The sequence below is a fragment of the Stegodyphus dumicola genome, chromosome 12 (assembly GCF_044657685.1).
Source record: "Stegodyphus dumicola isolate Sdum_Otavi_A_Nest chromosome 12, ASM4465768v1".
Taxonomy (NCBI): Eukaryota; Metazoa; Arthropoda; class Arachnida; order Araneae; family Eresidae; genus Stegodyphus; species Stegodyphus dumicola.
The window spans coordinates 98811222-98831201 of NC_140779.1; the positions used below are offsets into that span (position 1 = coordinate 98811222).

General features: G+C 32.9%; 1 protein-coding gene across 16 annotated transcripts in view; it reads right to left on the bottom strand.

Annotated features, from left to right (window-relative positions):
• Positions 1–19980, bottom strand: part of Sin1 (SAPK-interacting protein 1) — a 323009-nt gene that overhangs the window by 50647 nt on the left and 252382 nt on the right. For all 16 annotated transcript variants that reach the window (XM_085806729.1, XM_085806718.1, XM_085806726.1 and 13 more), the window contains 4 exons: positions 13720–14111; positions 10100–10251; positions 5473–5642; positions 3324–3485 (listed from right to left, as the gene is read on the bottom strand). In XM_085806729.1, the coding sequence (XP_085662855.1) occupies positions 3324–3485; positions 5473–5642; positions 10100–10251; positions 13720–14089 (854 nt within the window). In that variant the 5' untranslated portion in view covers positions 14090–14111. The remainder of the gene's footprint in view (positions 1–3323; positions 3486–5472; positions 5643–10099; positions 10252–13719; positions 14112–19980) is intronic.

A 19980-nucleotide genomic window follows, 5' to 3' on the forward strand; every position in this document is an offset into this window, starting at 1 on the left:
TATTTTACAACTAATATTTTATACCCCTGATGCCAATCTGGCAAATCACTCTTTTCTATATTTTTCTCTCCATATGTTTTTTCATATGTTTCTTCTCCATATGTTTTTCCATATGTTTTTTCATATGTTTATGTGTTTCCATATGTTTATCAACAGATGACAACTGGAGTAATGACTCATGTAGCGATGCATAAACAATTTTTTTTATATTAGCATTTGAATAATAAAGAGTATGAAAACCTTTTGTGTTGACATTACACTTGGTGATGATTACAGATTTAAATTAATTGCACTAAATGTTGACGACAAAAAATTTAACAATAATTTCTTTCCATATGTTAAAAATAGATTTTGTTAATGATACTTATATGCCAAAAGATTACATTTAGTGCTATTTGAATTAAGAATAATTGATTTTTTTTTTATTCACATAAACCCAGAACTGGCACCAGAGCTCATATGGCTGAACTAGCCAGCAGAATTTAGGGAAGACAAAATTTTTGGAATTTAGAGAAGCACTGAGTTACAAAATTAAAGGATGATAAAAATTTTTAGAATTTATGGAAAGCACTGGGACCCAAGATTAAGGGGTGGAAAAAATTTAGATCTTAGGGAGGCACCTGGTAGCAGAATTTAGGACCTTCAGAGACTGCATCTGACGGCAAAATATCTAGCACCAGCCCTCAGTGAGCTTAAGTATATGTCAGAATTTATTTATTCAGAACTCAGATAAGCCTTAAGCAGGGGGAATAACTAGACGTAAGTATAATAAATAACAATTCAGGTTTAATTGTCTCAGTGCACGATAGAAGCAAGACAAAATTTAATGGAACATTTTTTCTTTCATCGCCAGTCTCATGCTACATAACCAATAATGCATAGCAGATGCTGTTAAGCTATGCTACAATTATACTTTAGAGATTACAAAGAATTTCAATTTATATAGAAGATTGCACTGTTCCTTAACTTTCTGATTTGATCCAGCTTATTATCTTATTATAATACCTTATTATAATTACAGTAATTGCATGAAAACTAAAGTCTGAACTTTCGATTATGTCAAAAAGAGTTTCTAATTCTGGAGCTGCCAACACGATCTACAAAGCGAAAGCATGTATCGATGTCTATTAAACAAAAAACGGATATAGGTATATTCCCCTCAAAATTATGCGAGGAGTATGGCATTGGAAAGTCAACTGTATACAACAAAACAGAAAAAATAACTTTATGAATTTTTTGTGGATTCCAACACCCCACTCACAATAACAGAAAAATTATTCACTGTGCTAAATGTGACGATCATGACAAAGTGATGATTGAATGATCAGACAGAGACGCAGCGAGGTCATGCCATTGAAGGGTCCTATGCTAATGGCTCAAGCCAAAATATTTTATGAAGAAATAAACTTAAAAACTGAGTCCGCATATTCGACAGAGTGGCTAACCAAATTTTTAAATTGCTTCAGTATAATGCAATTAAAAATTTCAGTGAAAAACTTTCAACTGATACTGAAGCTGCTGAACTATTTGCAGATGAACTCATTGAACTCATTAATAGTGAAACATTATCTCCAGGACAAATTTACAACGCTGATGAAACTGGTAATTTCTGGCAATATGTACTAAGAAATACCTTGGAAACCTCTACAAAAAGGCTCCAGCTGGTGTCAAAGATTCCAAAGCTAGACTAGTAATTTTAAGATGCGCAAATTCTGCAGGAACACACATGTGTAAACTTTTTGTAATCAGAAAAAATACACAACCTTGAGCATTTAAAGGAGTAAAAATTTTCCCGTTATATATCATGCAAATAAAAGAGCATGGATGACATAAGCATTATTGTACGATTGGTTTGAAAATCATTTCATACTAAAGGCTCGACAAAATTTGAATTCAGTTGGTTTACCTGATGACCCCAAAATTGTCCTGATTGTAAATAACTGTTCGGCTCATATTTGACTTAAAGTTGTAATGAATGATATGCATCCGTGTTATTCTTTCCTCCAAACTGTACATCCATCGTTCAACCTATGGATATTGGAATAGTGCGCATACTGAAATACAAATATAAAGTAGCATTTTTAAAATCCATGTTAAATTTTTTGGTAATGGCACAACTATTCAAGAATTTCTGAAATATTTTAGCATAAAATCTGCTGCGTGGAGCTCCACAAGATTGTGGAAGGATGTGTCTCCAGATACTTTAAAAAATTCTTGGCATAATTTATGGCCAGCTACTATATTTCATAATGAGGATGATGAAGATAATAGCCATGAATTTGAAGGCTTTTGGATATTGCAAACCACAGGTGAAATTTTCCAATTAATGGATTTTGTAAAAAAATGTGGAAAAGTGGTAATAGATGATGACATTAACATAAGCTTTTCATTGTGATGACAATGCTCCAATCATCAATCAATTAATGGATGGCGAAATCCGTAGTATGGTTCTAGATCTCGAAAATACCGCTCCCGATAGTAAAGGAAGTGACAGAGAGGTTATTGAAGATGAAAAAATTTCGATTGAAGAGTTAGTCAGAATTCTCGAAATAGCAACTACAAGACTTGAACAGTGGAACTTTGTAACTGAAGAAGAAATCATGCCTGTTTATAGAATTGAAGAGAAAGTACCAGTATAAAAAATGAAGCAATTTAAATAATTTACATTCAAAGAAATGTTTAATAAAGTAAACAAATAAATATTAAGCTTTTTTTTGTAAATTTTGATACCCTTTAGATAATAAATGCTTCATTATTTCATAAATTACGATTTCATATTTTTAATTTTATAATTTTTACATGTCATCTTACTAGATTTAAAGTGATGACCTAATGGCAGAAAAAATCCAAATTCGGAATTGCCGAAGTCGTGAGGAGTCCGGATCTCAGACTTTGTACTGTGTTGAATTTAGAAAAAGTTGCAAAGTAAAGCAATTTTTCTGTCATTTTATTTAAAGTCAAAATTTTGTTCAGAAAGGGGAGGTGATAGTAATAGTTACGTGAACAGGCGATTTTTTTAAACTCTGGTAAATCTAACACAAAACTAGGAATAAAGATTTACATTTGCATTTATTTATTTAAAAGGGTTATAAAAAATCATTTTCAGAACTCAAAATTATGAATTCAATACGAATAGAAAAAGTTCAAATAGTTATTAATTCAATACGAACTATTCAATATGAATTAGAAAAAAGTAAATACATTATGTAGCATGGATAAAATTTTTCATTTGAATACTGAATTTCATTTTGAATGTGGAATTGTATATTTAATGTGATAATGTACATTTAAAATATCAAATATATATTAATATATTAACTTACATTGTTACTTGCAAGGAAGTATTTTGGTTTTTCCTTTCCATTAATGCTAAAAATGGGAAACCAAATTTTCCAACAAGTTCATTGCTATCAAGACTAGGAAAATCTTCATCAACTTCACCTGTTTCTTCGGCAATTTTTAAACAATAATTAGATACAGATGGACTAAAAGAGAAAATTAATCACAGGTTACATAACTTTTATATTAATATTACATAAAATACTTAATAATATTAATTCAAACTTCCAACAAAAATTAGAAAAGTCCAAGAGAAAAATGTTAATATATGAGCACAAATAATAAGTGAAAAATGCATACATAATGAAAACTCTTGTGGGGACCACCTTCCAAAGATAATACCACTGAAAGTGACAGTCATTAAGTGAGAACATAAACTTATATTTATTTATCAATAAATATTCGTACTGAGAAAATCACCAATACTTGTGTTTTCTAAAGTGACCACTTATGTAAAAGACCAAAATTGTTTAGAACTGTGTGTTATTGTCATGGTTAGGTTTCACTGTATGCAGTTCTTTTTGGTGACCATTTGACATCATCTTCATCACAGACAGGGCAGCACTACAGCTGGTTCAAACTGAAATTGGTGGTGAACTAAAAGGATGGTGACATTTTTAAAATTTTGGGGAGGCACTAGAGAGGTACAGATAGAAGCAGGCAAAACAATGAGAATTTCACCATTGGTCGTACAAATATAATTCTGCCACATAGACCCTATATATTTACAAACATTCATGCCTTCTGTGAGATTTGAACCCAGGGCCATTGGTATTATGGTCAGCATCACTAACACTATACTAGCTTGAGGCACTGGAAAACAGAACTTACAATCAGCAAAAACTTTTAGAATTTAGGGAGGCACTGGGCAGCAAAACTTTGGACCTACAGAGTTTGCACTAAAAGGCAAAATACCTAGTGCTGGCCCTGATCACAGACACTTTGATAGCCTAAAATTATGAAGATATGTTCCTTTAATCAGTGGTCCTGTTTGTGAACATCTTCCCCAGTGCTGCACTCCAACATGAAAACATTCATCTTTGTACTATTGGCATCTTAAAAGTTTGCCTTGCAGCCACAGATATGCTGAGATGGTCAGCCACGTAGCCAAACCTCACCCTGACAGAAAATCCATGTGATGATACAGGTCATACTGTTAAAATTCTTTTGTTACCACAAAATATACAGGAACAACAAGTCAAAGTCCAATCTAAACAGGACCAGCTCATGGAAGACTATGTTACAGACTACTACATGAGTGTAATGTGGCACAATAATATTAGAAATAATCGCAACCTGACATCCTACTGGAGATTTATAATATTTTTGTAAGTTATGCAATAAAATTTTGTTATTCCACTCTCGGATAATTACATATATTATATATATATATACAAATATACGTGTATATGAATAAAAAATATGATAAACAATGAACTAAACATTAAATAACCTTATTTCAATCTAGGGTAAAAGACAAAATTATTACCTATATTAATATAATAAAATAACTAAGTTGTCATATAAAATAATATCAAAATTTAAAATCATCTTTACAAAACAAATCATGTTTTGTAAAAATATCTCACCAATTAACTGAATTTCTTAGTGATTTCCTTGTCTTATGAGGGGCATTTACGAGTATATGCAATTGGGCCAAACATGGAGAGAATAAAAAAATTATCCATGCAATCATTTTATTGAGGATATTTTCTACAATGTTAGAATAATTATGTTAGAATGATAGTAATGTTAGAATAATTAAATCCAGAATTTAATAGATACACAGTCAAAGATAAGACAAAATTGAAAGGAGCAGAGAAAACTCAAGTAATCACAAATTCCTGTAAGGGTGAAAAGTCAATATTGATTTTTAATATAATTCCTGAGTGCAAACATTTAATTTATCAAAAATTTATATATACCGAATATTGTTGTACAGATTTAGTAGCAGAAACATGTGATAATTCAGTAACTAAATCCAAAATAAAGTACTATAATAAGTACTGGTAGATGGTAATTCTAATACCCAGTAAAACTACTAACATTTTAGCTTAAACACTAAACTATGTTTTTTTTTTGGTAAAATCATTTCATAAATTAGGTATATTACACCTAAATTCTATAGCTTACTGCAACTTTGGTTCTTTCCCTTCATTTGTATACATCCAACAAATCAATCCAATCAAATCTTGGACACGAGCATTCGATAGACATACAACTTCCATTCCATAATTGCGTTCTTCCTCAGGAAGCATAGTTAAGTAAATAAGAATTTTTTTTGTTGGAGCAGTGCGGCATGTCTGAAAGGCAAAGGTAATATAAGAAACACTGCTATACTTGTAAATGTAAAAAAAAAGTAGAAAAAAAATATGTTATTTATATAATTTAATAGTAAACCACTAAAATTAGTTCCAACAGAAAAATGATGCAAAATTCTTTTGAGTCTCTTTACAACAGCATTTCATACTTTGTAATATAAATATAAAATAGTAAATTATATCAGTAATTTACAGTTATTATTATATTAATAAATTGCAGCCACAAAAGAATTTTAACAATTTAATGATTAATAATTAATACTATCTATAATTGTATTTCTGTTAAATGACAAATGGAATGCTGCAAAGGGTTTAAATGGAATACTGCTATTAAGCATACCAGTATTTCATTATTCCTGGAAAAGCATAATAATCTCAGTAACAGCTAAAGCATTAAACATGGAAATGACTTATAGTCTATAAAAGATATTAAAATACTTATGTGTGATTAAGACACAATAACACGCCGAATAAATACTAATTCAGAAGTCAAACAACAAAAATCAGCATTATATTTACAAAATTTTCTGAGGACTAGTTTCGATGGTTTTACCAAACCACCATCCTCAGCTGCAAAACTGCAAAATAAACCGCTGAGGATGGTGGTTCGTTAAAACCATCGAAACTAGTCCTGTGAAAATTTTGTAAATATAACGCTGATTTTTGTTGTTTGACTTCTGAATTAGTACTTATGTGTGGTTTAACATACACAAAAGATTCTAATAAATTCTTTTTGCTTCATTAGAGTTTCATTAACTCACTGGTTTTCAACATTTTGCCCCATATAGTATACCCTTCCACTATTACTAGGCGATGATGCCTCCCTTTCCAAAATTAGAAAAAAAAATACATTTATTTAAATTGAGGTTATTTTTTATGTGTTTTACAAATTAAACAAGAGAAAGTACAGGAAATGTTGACAGTTACCAAAAAGAATAAAATAATAAATAAATAATAATCATTTCTGAATGAGAATCAAGTTTCATTAGCTCAGAGATTCTGAACTTTCTTGTTTTATGTATTCCTTCCACCACTGCTAGGCAATCACTCCCCCCTTTCCAAAACTCAAAAATACATATACATTTATTTAAGTTCAGATTATTTTTATGTGCTTTATAAATTAAACAAGCAAAAGGGCAATAATTAAGAAAACTTGAATAAAGCTGTTTTTTATATTTTCATAAACTACAATTAAATAAGAGGCTGACCATATCCTTCCCCCCTGAAACTAAGAAATTTTTCCCTGGTTGAGAACCTCTGCTAATTTTATACTGTGAGAAGATAATAAATCCTAAACCTCAATTTGAAGGAGTCATTTACATTTGATGTTTGTTTAAATGGAGAATAGAATGGCAATGTTGGTAATAACAGTTTTTTTTTTTTTTTTTCCCATGCTCAGCTGCAGCGATATATTATTTATATATTAGGCAGATCAAAATAAGGTATTTTAGATCAATTATTTATGGCTTACAAGTTGAGGTCAATGAAAAAGAATGAATTAGAATGAATTTATAATGAAGCATTCCATGATGCAAATGTAAGTTATGGATCACACATATTCGCTTGTAGGTGTACAGTGTCTATGCAACAACGGGGCTTAGTGTGGTGGGACGATACCTGTATGGCAATGGTGAAATCTGATGTTCCTCCACTTCTATCTAGATCTGTTACTGTGTAATTTATGTTTTGAAGGTAGTATGATATATATCAACTAAGCCATCACAGTTCAAGATCAATGCAATGGTATTGACAGTTCAAAAATACTAGCTATCTGAGTAAATGCAGGAATAGGGTTGGTGGCAGAGACGGTGCAGCCACATCAGGCAGCAGAATTTAGGGGCAGCAAGAGTTTTTGAAATCAAAGATGTACTGAGCAGCACAATTTAGGGATGCAAATTTTTTTGAATTTACGGAGAGAGGGAGTGGCAGAAATGATGACCTGCATGGATTGTTCGAGGTGACAATATGCTCAGAGTTAGCCTTGCGCAGGATAAGCATTTCTAATGAAACAAAGCAGAAAGTTAGAAAGAGCTAGACAAATAAATGTGGTAATAGTAGTGCCACTATGAACATGCAAATCACGTTTGCATGCATATAAATATATGACGTAAACTTCATATACTTTATTTATCTTCTTGACTGAGCACTGTCACTGTGATTTGAGTTAAGACTGCCTTTATAGAGATGAAGAAGGCAGTATCAGCAGCTCACCAAGTTTGAATGAAGTCAAGTAATAGGGCTACAAGTAGGTGGATTATCTTTTCATGATACTAAGACCTGGAAGGGATATTTTCATGCATATTGGCAACAATGGTCATGGGAAGGTACTATCTCAAGAACAGGGAGGTCCAGCTGCACAAATATTACTATCGAGGGGAAGACCACCTGTTTGCTGCATGTCTGTGGCACATAGCATTGCATCTGCAAGAGATATTAAAGCTTTTGTGAGTTTTGTTAGTTACAGCAAACTGTAACACACTGATTATATGTAGGACAGCTCCAAGCCAGACAGCATATAGTGGACATATCATTAACTTCAAATCACCACCGTCTGAAGCTTGGTGCTGTCAAGCTAGAGAAGAATTGTTTGTTCTCAGTTGAGATACATTTCTGTCTTGTAGCCGGTGATGTTCGTATGCTGGTTGCATGTAGGCCAGGTGAGAGCTTATTTGCAGCTTCAACATACTATATCTACATCAAGAAGGAGCTATGGCCTGGGGAGTAATTTCTCATGAGAACAAGAGCACTTTCATCGTTATCTCACACACTGTGATCGAAAATTTATACATCACACTGGTGACTTCATTGGTAGTGCTGCTATTTTTTAGCAGCATTCCAGAGGGCATTTTCGAACTGGATTATGCTTGTTACCATACCACTGCTATCACCCTAGCATACTACATACTCTACAGAGTGCCAACATGTTGCCTTAACCTGAAAGATCTCTAAGATCTTTCTTTCATCAAGCACATATAAGAACATGATTGGACAACAAATCTAGCATCATCCGCAACCAGCAGCAAATGCTGAGTGAATGGATGTTCAACCACAATGAAGAGTAGACCTTGCAGTAGAGGTACATTTAACATTCATTTTTATTTTAATTGACATTTCAGCAACAAATAACTTGGCACTATAATCTTGCATATATCAAAACATTTTTATTTTTGAAAGCTTTGTGGTAAGAAGCGAAGCAGCAAACAGCAGTCTAGCTAGGCCAAGGAGCAGAAGCAAACTGTGATGTGTTCAGGACAAAATCTTCATTCAGAATAAATTAGTTTCGATGTTGATACCATTTAATTGGCTAACTAATACTGCTGTAAAATTATTATTGACTGCTTTAAACTTTAGTTCACAAAATCGTTTACGTCGTCAGTGTGTGTAAAGTTATATGATATGAATTAATCTGGAAATGACTCAGTCCAGAAACATTTATTATAAGCAATTACTATTTTTAGAAAAAAAGGTGAAATACCCAAATTAAAGGGAAGAAATTTCTCTCATAAGCCTTAACCAGGCTTGGGAACTTCTGATACACAAAGGATAAAGGCCATCAACAAAACAATTGTTTTTAAATTAATTTTTTTAAAGGAATACAGATAAAAGTTGCTATAACTGGTCATAAACTGAAACATTTATTCTTATTTGCTGATACATTCTTCTCAGGTGCATGCAGATTTATAAATGGAGGAGTCTCGGATATGATTCTTGAGCAATTAAGTTTTAACTCAGCATTATTTCAAGCAATGACTACAACAAATTTTTAATTAAAGGATAAAATGTTATAAAAGTACTCAGAAATAAGTAATGTAAAAAAAAAAAAAAAAAAAAAAAAAAAACTTTATAAAAAAAAAAAAAGAAGAAGAACAGCAATGGTGCAACAGCCCTTAGTGAGCCATGGCCTGCAGTGCCTTGATGTATGCTTTCCTGACCATGGGCCCCAGGGTGCATGAACATATATATATCTTGGACAAGCGGTCAGCTTGTCGCAGAGCCCCCGGTGTGTAGCCTCCAAGCGAACTTGATACTCATTTTATCGACTCTCTCTAGCGTTGAAAGGCTGAGTCAACCTTGCCCAGCTCGGGGATCAAACACCGAACCTGAGGTGCTGCTGCGCTACGCGCTAACCACTACACCCAGGACTGGATTTAAGTATAAGCTACACAAGCTATAGCTTAGGGCTCTCCCCAAATTAAAATATAGTGTAAATAGTATTAAAATATATTATAACAGACTTATATAGGGCCCCATATCTCAAATAGCTTTAGGGCCTTATCAAGTCTAAATCTGGCTCTGACTACATCACCGGGCCTCAAGAAAAATACTACTGTTGCAATATATTAGCAATAAAAAGAAATATCAAAAACTTTTCCAAATGGAAATACTAATTAAAATTTATATTGATTTACATTTAAACAACAGAATTAATAAATTCATACCCGTCCATCGAATCGAGCATATTCACTAAACGGATTGCTTGGAGCAGCAGGAAAAAGTTCCAAGGCTTCACTAAGAGCAGATTTGGCAGATGGTTTCTGCTCTTTCAGTTGTGAAAGGTCCTTTCGAGGAAACAGCTCAGCAAGCTCTTTTTCTACAGATAGAATATTGTTTATAGAAGTACCTAAAGTCCTCTAAGTTTATTGAAGCATTTTCATTTTTATATAGAAAATATAACAATTAAATATCATTATTTAGTAATGAAATCTTTTTTTAATAAGCTTTTATTCAGTTCACTTACGGCGTTTCACTGTGAGTGGAACACCAATGATATTTAACCTGCTTTTTCTGGTAAGCTGTCGAATTCAAATTTTGTGCTTGTTGGTCGATTACAATGCGAGGTGGTGAAGTGAGGTTTTCAAAATTCGATTTAGATTTTTTTATTTAATGTTTAAATGGTTTATCGATCATATCCTCGTTTAACGAATAAACTAAACATAGCACAATTTTACTGTTTGCACCATCGAATACAGATTAAAAAAATATTCACAATGAAATCTGTAAGATAACCTCTGGATTTAAGGCTAATTTTCGAAAATCGATAGCTATTTTAGATTATTTGACGTTTGTGATTTAAAAATTTAAAAATGTATCGGATATAAAATTTTGAAATTTTCACAGATTGTAAAACAAACTTTTCGTCTTCTTTTAAAACAAAAAAAACAAAAAAAAAAAAAAAAAAAAAATATTACTTGAGCGATTTTTTTACACTTTTTAAAAAATGCGTTGCAGTCTGAAGCAGACGGAAGAAAACAAGCGTTTCTCCCAGAAAAACTGATTTTGAGTTTGCCGTCTTGGCGCAATTAATACCGAAAAGGCAATATTAGTTCATCCTTCTTTCAATTTTAGCCAGAAGTAAAATGCTCGTTGTATCACTGTTGCTGTATCCAATTTCCAAAGCTAAATATTCAAAGCGATTTTTTTTCGTTCTCTGAATGATGTTCAGTTATTTCTCTTTATTTCATACTTTCTTATAATTTACGGCTCGTATTTTAATAACGACTAAAAATTTCATCATTGATAACATTTTATTGAGACCAAAAAGTAGAAAATAAAATGCAATTAAAAAATGGTTTTTATACAATAAGCTTTTATTTAAAATAGATGTGATAATTAATGCACTAAAAAAAGAAAATATAACTTATCAAAGAGGTTTAATCAGAATAATACAATAAATAGATTAATTCTATTTACCAAATTTATCTAGAATTTATATACAGAATAATAAAAGCGTAGGGTGCGTAAATAAGGGAATCTATTAATTTAATGGCATTGTCAAATGTATAAGCCATTTTTAATCTCATCTTTAACCTTTTTAGCCCAGAAGGGATAGTAGTTTGGAAGCGGCATTTTGCGTCGAATCACTATAAGTGTTAAAACACTTTCCAAATTGTTGCCAGCAAATATTACCGTCATCAACGATTAAACTCGAGGATAAAAGCTAGGTACGTCCAGGTAGCTTAAAAAAAAACTATGCACAAAATGCACGTTAGATAATAAATGCACTTAAAATGGATGAAATGCAAATACAAAAGTGCAAATGCAAATTGAATGTATTGAAAAATAAGAAATTTGTTACCAGTTAGAAAGTTAATGGAAGAGGAATTAAGAATTTCTGTTTTAGAAGTTGTTTAAGAAATTTAAAAAAAAAAAATTAAAAATCTAAAAGCTTTCAGATTTTACATTACGTCCATTTTTTTTAACGTTTTGAGTGTTACCTTTATTTAATAAATATCATGTCCTTCGCACTTAAAACATAAAATTCAGCTCAACAGCAATATCGCAAAAGAATTTTAAAATGAGCATATCTTTAGAATTTCCGATACACAGTCTCGCCCGCTGGAAATAGTCTCGCCCGCTGGTACAATGTTGCCATTGCTCGCTTTGAAATCGTCGAGTTTGTTAATCAAAAATTCGTTAACGTTTTACAAAATATGAAATAGATAATAAAAAGAATTCCAAATTTCGTCCTTTCAGATGGCCATATTCGGGTGGAAACGTACGTTATTCAAAATTTGATGGCTCTAGGTACCATTGTTATATCACAATGCGAGAAACATACATACATTTATGCAAATTCCTCATTATTTAATTTTTTTAAATACAGGGCTCTAATATTTGGTAGCAACAATTTGAAAAGTGAATCAACGTTTATAGTAAATCAATGCAAAATGCCAAAACCAAATTATTAATCCTTTTAGGCAAATTGCCCCTTTGGACTAAAAATAAATATAATCAAGGGAATACAATCAACCAATAAACTAGCCTCAGAAACAAAAGACTATGTATAACAGAGGAAGGGGAAATTAATTCAAATATATTTTAAATTTTCAGAAACTAGCTTTAAAAAAGCTAGGAGGAAAAATACGCCAGGAAATATGGTATAAATCAAGCTAACATGTATTAAATATTATAGTCTTTGTGCTTTCATTCAGTTTAAGAAATAATTGTTTTCCTAAACAATTTATTTATATTTGATAACATGTTAGCATTTTTTAAAGTCCATTTATAAAAATTTTTACTTGATGTATATTTATATTTTATTCAGCATCATTAAATGTCGGATTCATCTACTGTTATCCATTAAATGATACTGTTGAGTGTACACGGGTTCGTAATTGACCGAATGCACACAGCGCCGATGACAGCTTGATAAAATTTATTTTACCAAAAGAAACACTTTACAGTTCTGAAACTTCCACGAATGTATTCACACAGCTCTTCTCAGTATGACAAATCACAATCAGTAGTTACCATATCAAAATGCTACGAATGTTAAACACAACGCACTGCAAGGCGCATCTAAAGAGCGGAGCTCGCACAGAGGACTCAATACTCCGAAGTTAACTCTGAACTAAAAACTCTGAACCACAAATGTGCTCTCACAGCTCTTCTCAGTATGACAGAGCACAATCAGTAGATACCACTTCAAACTGCTGACAATATTAAACACAATGCAATGCAAAGCGCGTCTAAAAAGCGAAGTTTGTACGGAGATTCCAATACTTCGAAGTCACTACTTAATTAAAAACTTTTGCTCTCGCTGGTGTTACATTACTTCTTCCCGGCCGCCTAGAAATCGCTATTAGCTTCCATTTCTCGAAATTTCTGGAAAGCATATACAGTTAAAGTTACACATAAGAGCCAGATAGGGTTACAGTTACACATAAGAATTAATTACAGTGCCAATTCATGCACCATAAGGATCAATTACAGTGCCCAGTTATATACGAACCACACCAAAATGTCACCAAATGTTCGTTAAGATAGGTGACTTTTGAAGATTTCTTGCCAAATTTGGGGTCAAAAATTGGTTGTTAAAACCATCGCCAACTTGGCGATATCTCGCCAGTTTACGAGATAGCCATTTAGTTAATGTTAAATAGATTTGCTCTTGTAACCTTATTTCTCCGACAAAACTTCGCTTTCCTAACGCATTTTATGTTACATTATTCAGGACATACTAGTATTTTACATATAATTTCACTAAAATTATTTATATATATCTACACAATTTGTCTAATTATAATTACCGATTGATGATAATCGCTACGGCTCTTACCATTCAGTTGCGAAGAACAATCTTTCCATTGTATATGAGTGATTTTTGCCTGAATTTGACGATCTTTCTTCATCTTTTCCAGTCTTTGAGCTGTATTGGACCTATGACGATGACCTGCAATGAATCCCATTCCAGAAACTATATCGTATGATTGCCCAGCTTCTAAAAGTTCTGATTCTAAAGTGTTGGCATAATAATCGAGAACTTTCGTCACTGGATCATCATCATCATCTCCTTTCGAAGAACACAAACTTTTATCGGTGACAATTTCATTGAGCATAGCCATTTCACACATTCCTGTATCATCGCATGTGATGAAAGAGTGGTGAATATGCGACAAGAGGAACTTCGGATCGTCGTAAAACGCCATCTTGAGTTTAACATAGTCTTTCCTAAAAATGAAAAGTTAACAGGTTGAAGTGCTTGCTAAGAACTCTACACATTTAATAAACTTGCAGATTTATTAAAAAATGCACAGTATCAATAGCACTTTCTAAATAAAATTAATCTCCAGCACTGAAAGCTTTCTATGGGTATGTTTTGAAACAAGCTCGCAAAGTTGAAATTTTAAAGAAAAACTTTTAGTAATTATATGAAATATTAAAACGAATAAAATATAAAACAATTTCATGCTTTCACACTGAACAATGGCAATAATTTTCTGAGATGAAGGGAAAAAAAAAAAGAGGTTTTTATATTACGCTCAAAGGCGCGGTTTTTTCCCCCCTCCCATTTTGTGTGTTACCTTTACTTATTAAATACCATGTTCTTCCCTCTTACACCATAAAATTCAATTCAACAGCAATATCACAAAATATTTAAAAAGAGCATATCTTAAGAATTTTCGATACACAGTCTCGCGCGCTGGAGATAAAAATTTTTTATTCCACACAGTGTCACCATTGCTCGCTTTGAAATGGTTGAGTTTGTTAATCAAAATTCATTAAAGTTGTACAAAACACGAAACAGATAATAAAACAAATTCCAAATTCGGACTTCCAGAAGGGAGGACTACGATGTTTAAAATTTGGTCTCTAGGTACCGTTATTTTTTTCACAGTACGAGAATCATACATACATTCATGCAGACTCTTTGCCCACCAGCGGCCGAGCGGTAAAGTCGCTGAACACTGGTAGTTCGGTCCGAGGTTCGAATCCCGCGAACGGGCTGGCTGCATGGGTGTTTTCTTGGTTTCCCCGTGTGTAACGTGTATACGAGCCAGTTTCCCTTAGAAAGTCCTCCACGAAGGCCTCCCTCCCCTTAGGCAGATAGCCCTCGAGGCTTTGCCATAATCACACACACACACATGCAGACTCTTTATTATTGAATTTCTTTAAATATAATGCAGGGCTCTAATATTTGGTGACAACAATTCGAAAAGTGAAACACCATTTTAGTGGGCGACACAAAATGCCAAAACGAAATTCATAGCCATTCTGGGCAAATTACACCTTTGGGCTAAAACATATGTATAAAAAAGTTACGTTTAGAGGAAACGATAAAAACCAGAAATATAAATTATTAAAAAGCAAATTCCACGACAACGTTACTACGTTATCGCGTTCGAATTTAATTGTCTGTTCTTGCTTGCTTTAAACAGCCAAACAGCCACAAGTGGGAGTTCGCCTGAGCACGAGTTGTGCCCTTATGTTCAATTTTCGACTAAAAAGGTTATTTAAAAACCTCTCCAGTATTTGTGAGTTGTTGAGACGTAGCGGTAAGTCTAGGGCATAACTTATTAAAGGGCACAACTTATTTGTTAGTCTCGTAGGGTCTGCAGGACATTTTAACCTTCAGCTTCAGATATCAAACATACAACCCTACAAACATAACGCAATTTACCACATGTATATACAAAATGAAAGAAAACATAGACTAAAGTTTCCTTTTATCAAAACAATAAAGTTTAACAATCTATTAAAACTTCTTTAGAACAGGAATTCCCAAACCTTTTCTTTCGCCAACCCTTTTTAAGACAGCCAACCCCTTTACACTTTTCTCTATAATACCGATTATTGCACATAAATAAAGACAGCAATTAGACTGAACTAACGAACAAAAGTTTTGAAAAAAAATAGTTTATTAGATTTATGCTTCATATTTGGGGGGTATTATTATTACTTTTAATTTTACAAATATAAACAAGTTTCAGAAACAAAATCATAGATTCTAACAGTCTAAAAGTTCCATTTTAATTAATGTGACGGCTGTGACAGGTTGATTGATGCATTTTTTTAACATAAAATTACTTATTTAATTAACCTCTGTTAAAAAAATATTCCACCTATTTCTTGTTTTCTGCAGTAAATTGCTGACTTGCTTCTGCTAGACTAGACAAGAAGAGGGAAAAGTAAAAAATTTTGGTTCTGTAAACAGATCCTCCCCCCCTCCCGCTGTTTCGGTAACCGTAAACCTTGTGTTTTCTTGCATTTCTATGTTTTACTTTTTTACTATATTACATACTGCGTTAAAAATTTATATATGAAAAAAAAAATTATTTATTTTCTAAAAATATTTTAAATAATTTTAGTGTATTTTCCCCTTACATTTATAGTATATGATTTTTTTTCCTACTACATGGCGTAGCTTTAGATAAGTAAATAATTAATTATCAATTTTACTCATAATTTCTTGTAATTAATGAAATCTTGATTACGTCGATCAATTAATTGCCCGCGCCTATTCGGCTGTCGACCCTTATATAGCCTATGAAACTATACAAATTTTTTTTGCTGCATTTCATTTAAACTCATTTTCTTGCGTTTCATAAGAGATATATTTCTCATTCAATTAACTCAATTCTATTAACTCTATTCTCATTTAACTAACTCAATATAAATGAAAACTCAAAACATTTTCATTAAAATTTGTAAAACACAGAAAAACATAAAACACCAAATACAGTTAAAACAGTTAAATAAATAATGTTTACAATTAAAATTTAAAATTTCTATGCAAAAACAAGCAATTCGGCCAGCAGGCAGGAAGGCAGACTTTTCGGTGCACAAAACTTTTGGTCCCACTCGCCAAAAAGACATTGAATGTGTAGAAACTGACTTAATTCACTGTTGCACTGGCTTTCAAATGTAAACAAACAGCTGTTCGTTAGGCTTAACTCGCCACTTTTAAATTGTTGATAATTCTACAACTATTGCATTCAGATTACCTAAAGGTATAAAAACCTTAACCGGATCATAAAAACCACATAATTCAATCACTTTTAAAGCAAAAAATTCACAATTTAACAATCTATAAGAATAAAATACTAAGCTCGCCGAGCCAGGTAGCAGAGTCGGAATTTATATATACGATTGTTGCAGCTGGTTTCAACGAAAAAGGAAGGTGCACAACTACATGTTATAGCAGTCTACAAAATTTCAACGTTCTATGGTTACTCGTTTTTGAGTTATGCGAGATACGTACGTACGCACATAAGTCAAGGGAAAAAAAATCTCTTCTGAATCTATTTTAAATCCATTTTACAAACCGTTTTGGCAAAAACAGTCCTTTATTCTGTCTGCAGATACTACAAATCTCTCGCAAAAACATCGTTCAAACGGTTTCGAGAGCGGTCGAAATGGATATTTTCGTTGAAATGCGACACCCAAAATTTTTCGCCATTTCCTTTATTTTGTACAAAGAAGTAAAAAAGATCAAGTGTGAATGCATCTTACAAATATATAGACAGATGTATATTTTAAAATTCAGTTCCTAAGTCTCATTATTCATGAATATTTTTCAAGAAATATTATTTGTATTTCCCCATTTTTCATACACAGAATTAATTTAATTACTCTGTGGTTTAACGAACATCATTAGCACTTTTGCTGTTATTCAGAATTCAGGATCGTAGAGTTACGGAAAAGCATACTATGACTACCTGCCTAACGGAAGGAATGCCATTCTGTGGGGCTTTCTAAGAAATATTGGTTTGTATTCATGTAATAGATAGGGAAAAAAAAAAAAAAAAAAAAAAAAAAGCAGCAGCCCATTTGCCGCGTAATTGGCTTATTAGATTATGGGAAAGCATGCGAGGTCTATCTATCTAAGGGGAAAGATATGTCTTCGTGGAGAACTTTCTAATGAGAATTGGCTCATATCTACGCTAAAACGGGAAATCACAAAATGCCCATGCAGCCAGCCAGCCCGTTCGCTTAGAATCCAACACAAGTGGAGCTACCAGTGTTCAGCGACTTTACTGCTCGGCTGCTGGTGAGACTCACTGGGATTTGGTGGTGCGTTTGAAAGACGGTTTCCCCCCCTCCCCGAAAGCACAATACAATATGAGATAATAACCTAGGAAATAATGATTTGTGGTTATATCAAATATATCTGCTTCTTTGGTAACAGAAGCAACCGTCATACCGGCTGTTACAGCTTGCTCTCATTGAAACTCTCTTAGATAGGACATACAGGCTTGTACCTGCACAGGACAAGGTTAACAACTATAGCTCCTCCGGCTTGAGAGATTTCTTAACACAAAAATATGAACAATTGCGACATAATGTATATTTTAATGAAGAAAACGTTTGTAATTTCTCGAAGAAAATGTTTGTTTTCAAAGTTTTGCACCGAAATTTTAGCAATTCATTACAGCCTACCACAGATAACCTGTTTAATCATTACATCTTACAAAGAACTGAAACGAATTAACATATAATATTCGACATTAAAACATGCATTCGGCACAGCATGATTTCTTCAGAGTATATTAAGCTTATATAAGTCTGCCATTGATGGTTTATTGAAGATGCTACACACTGCTACACACTGGAAGCCAAAAAATACATATAACCCAATTCGCATCGTTAAATCCGTAACTATGTGCAGCAAAAGCTGACAGTACTTAACTCCGTCTTTGCAATGCACAGGTCTTAGAAAAGAAATATTTTTTTTTTTTCCAACCTCGAAATAACGCATTCATTAGAACTTGAGTTTTATTAACTGGCGCAAAACCCTTTTTTTTTTTCTGCTCAAGAAAATCCTCCATTCTCTCTAATTGCGTGTATTAACGCGCGAACATTTCCTATCGAGCCCCGATCTTGGGAAAAGATAATTTTTTTTATTTTACCCCCTCTTTCTATACTATATCCCGCTGGTAGCATACATAAGAGCGTCGCGATATTCCTTCTTTTGTTTACCAGAAACGGGGACTTTTCGTTCGGTACGAAATACATATCACACGCTTCATCAGCTCCTTATTCCCTAATGCGTCCCAATCCCTTTTGGCGCGAAAAACAGAAGGCGGCATTCAAACGCGCTAATTATCTGCATTACTTAGCATGGCGGCGTTCTGTCATGGAGGGGGGGAATGCGTTTTGATTACGCCGGAACAGATAATGGTTCCACGACCAAACTAATGAATATTTCAAACTTTAATCAAACTCGGCTCTTTTCCACTCTGCCGCAACCCCCCTTTCTCCCTTTTCCACCTTTTCTCTCTCTCTCTTTTTTTTTTAGTTATATTTTTTAATGTTTCCTTCTTTGTTTTAAAACAACCCGTTGTAATTATAGCGCCTTTTCCTATAACATATTTCGACTAAAATAAAATTTAGGAAAAAAAAAAGAGAATAAAATAATAATGATATATATATGAAGGGCATGGCAAGCGGGCGTTACTATTACACACCAGCCGATTCGTAGAGAAGATGACAGCGTACCTATCCAAATTTTCATTATCGAGACTCTAATTTAAATACTCCCTTTTCTTTTTCTTTTCTTCCAAAATAATCTAGGTAAGGGAGAAGGAATTTAAAAGAAGAAAAAAATTTAAAAAAAAAAAAAAATATTAACGAAAAAAGACAAGAAAAATCGAAGAATTAACGGAAGGTGCAGATGGGGAATCGAGATAAAAGAAACAAAGTTAAAAAAAAAATAAAAAAGGACGGGAAGTATTAAAAGGACATATAAAAAAAGTTAAGGGTGAAAGGAAATAGAGACAGCTCTTGCTAGCAAGAGAAAGAGAGAAAAAAAAGTAAAAGTTGATCATATTAAGTAAGTCCTTGCAACAAAAGGCTCCTTAAGCAAGGGGTCCGTAATGGAAAAGCTGTGTCGGAATTAACCAGACCCCCTATCAATTACAATAATATCCTGCCATAATCGCGTTATCTGACGGTACGAAAAGGAAAATTCTCGTATTATCTGTCCTTTGTTGTCCTGATGAGGAGGGTAATTTATGAAAGACGATAAATGTCGGACGAGCATTAATCATTGACAAACCGCGACTTTTTATTATTATTATTATTATTTTCATCTCTTAGC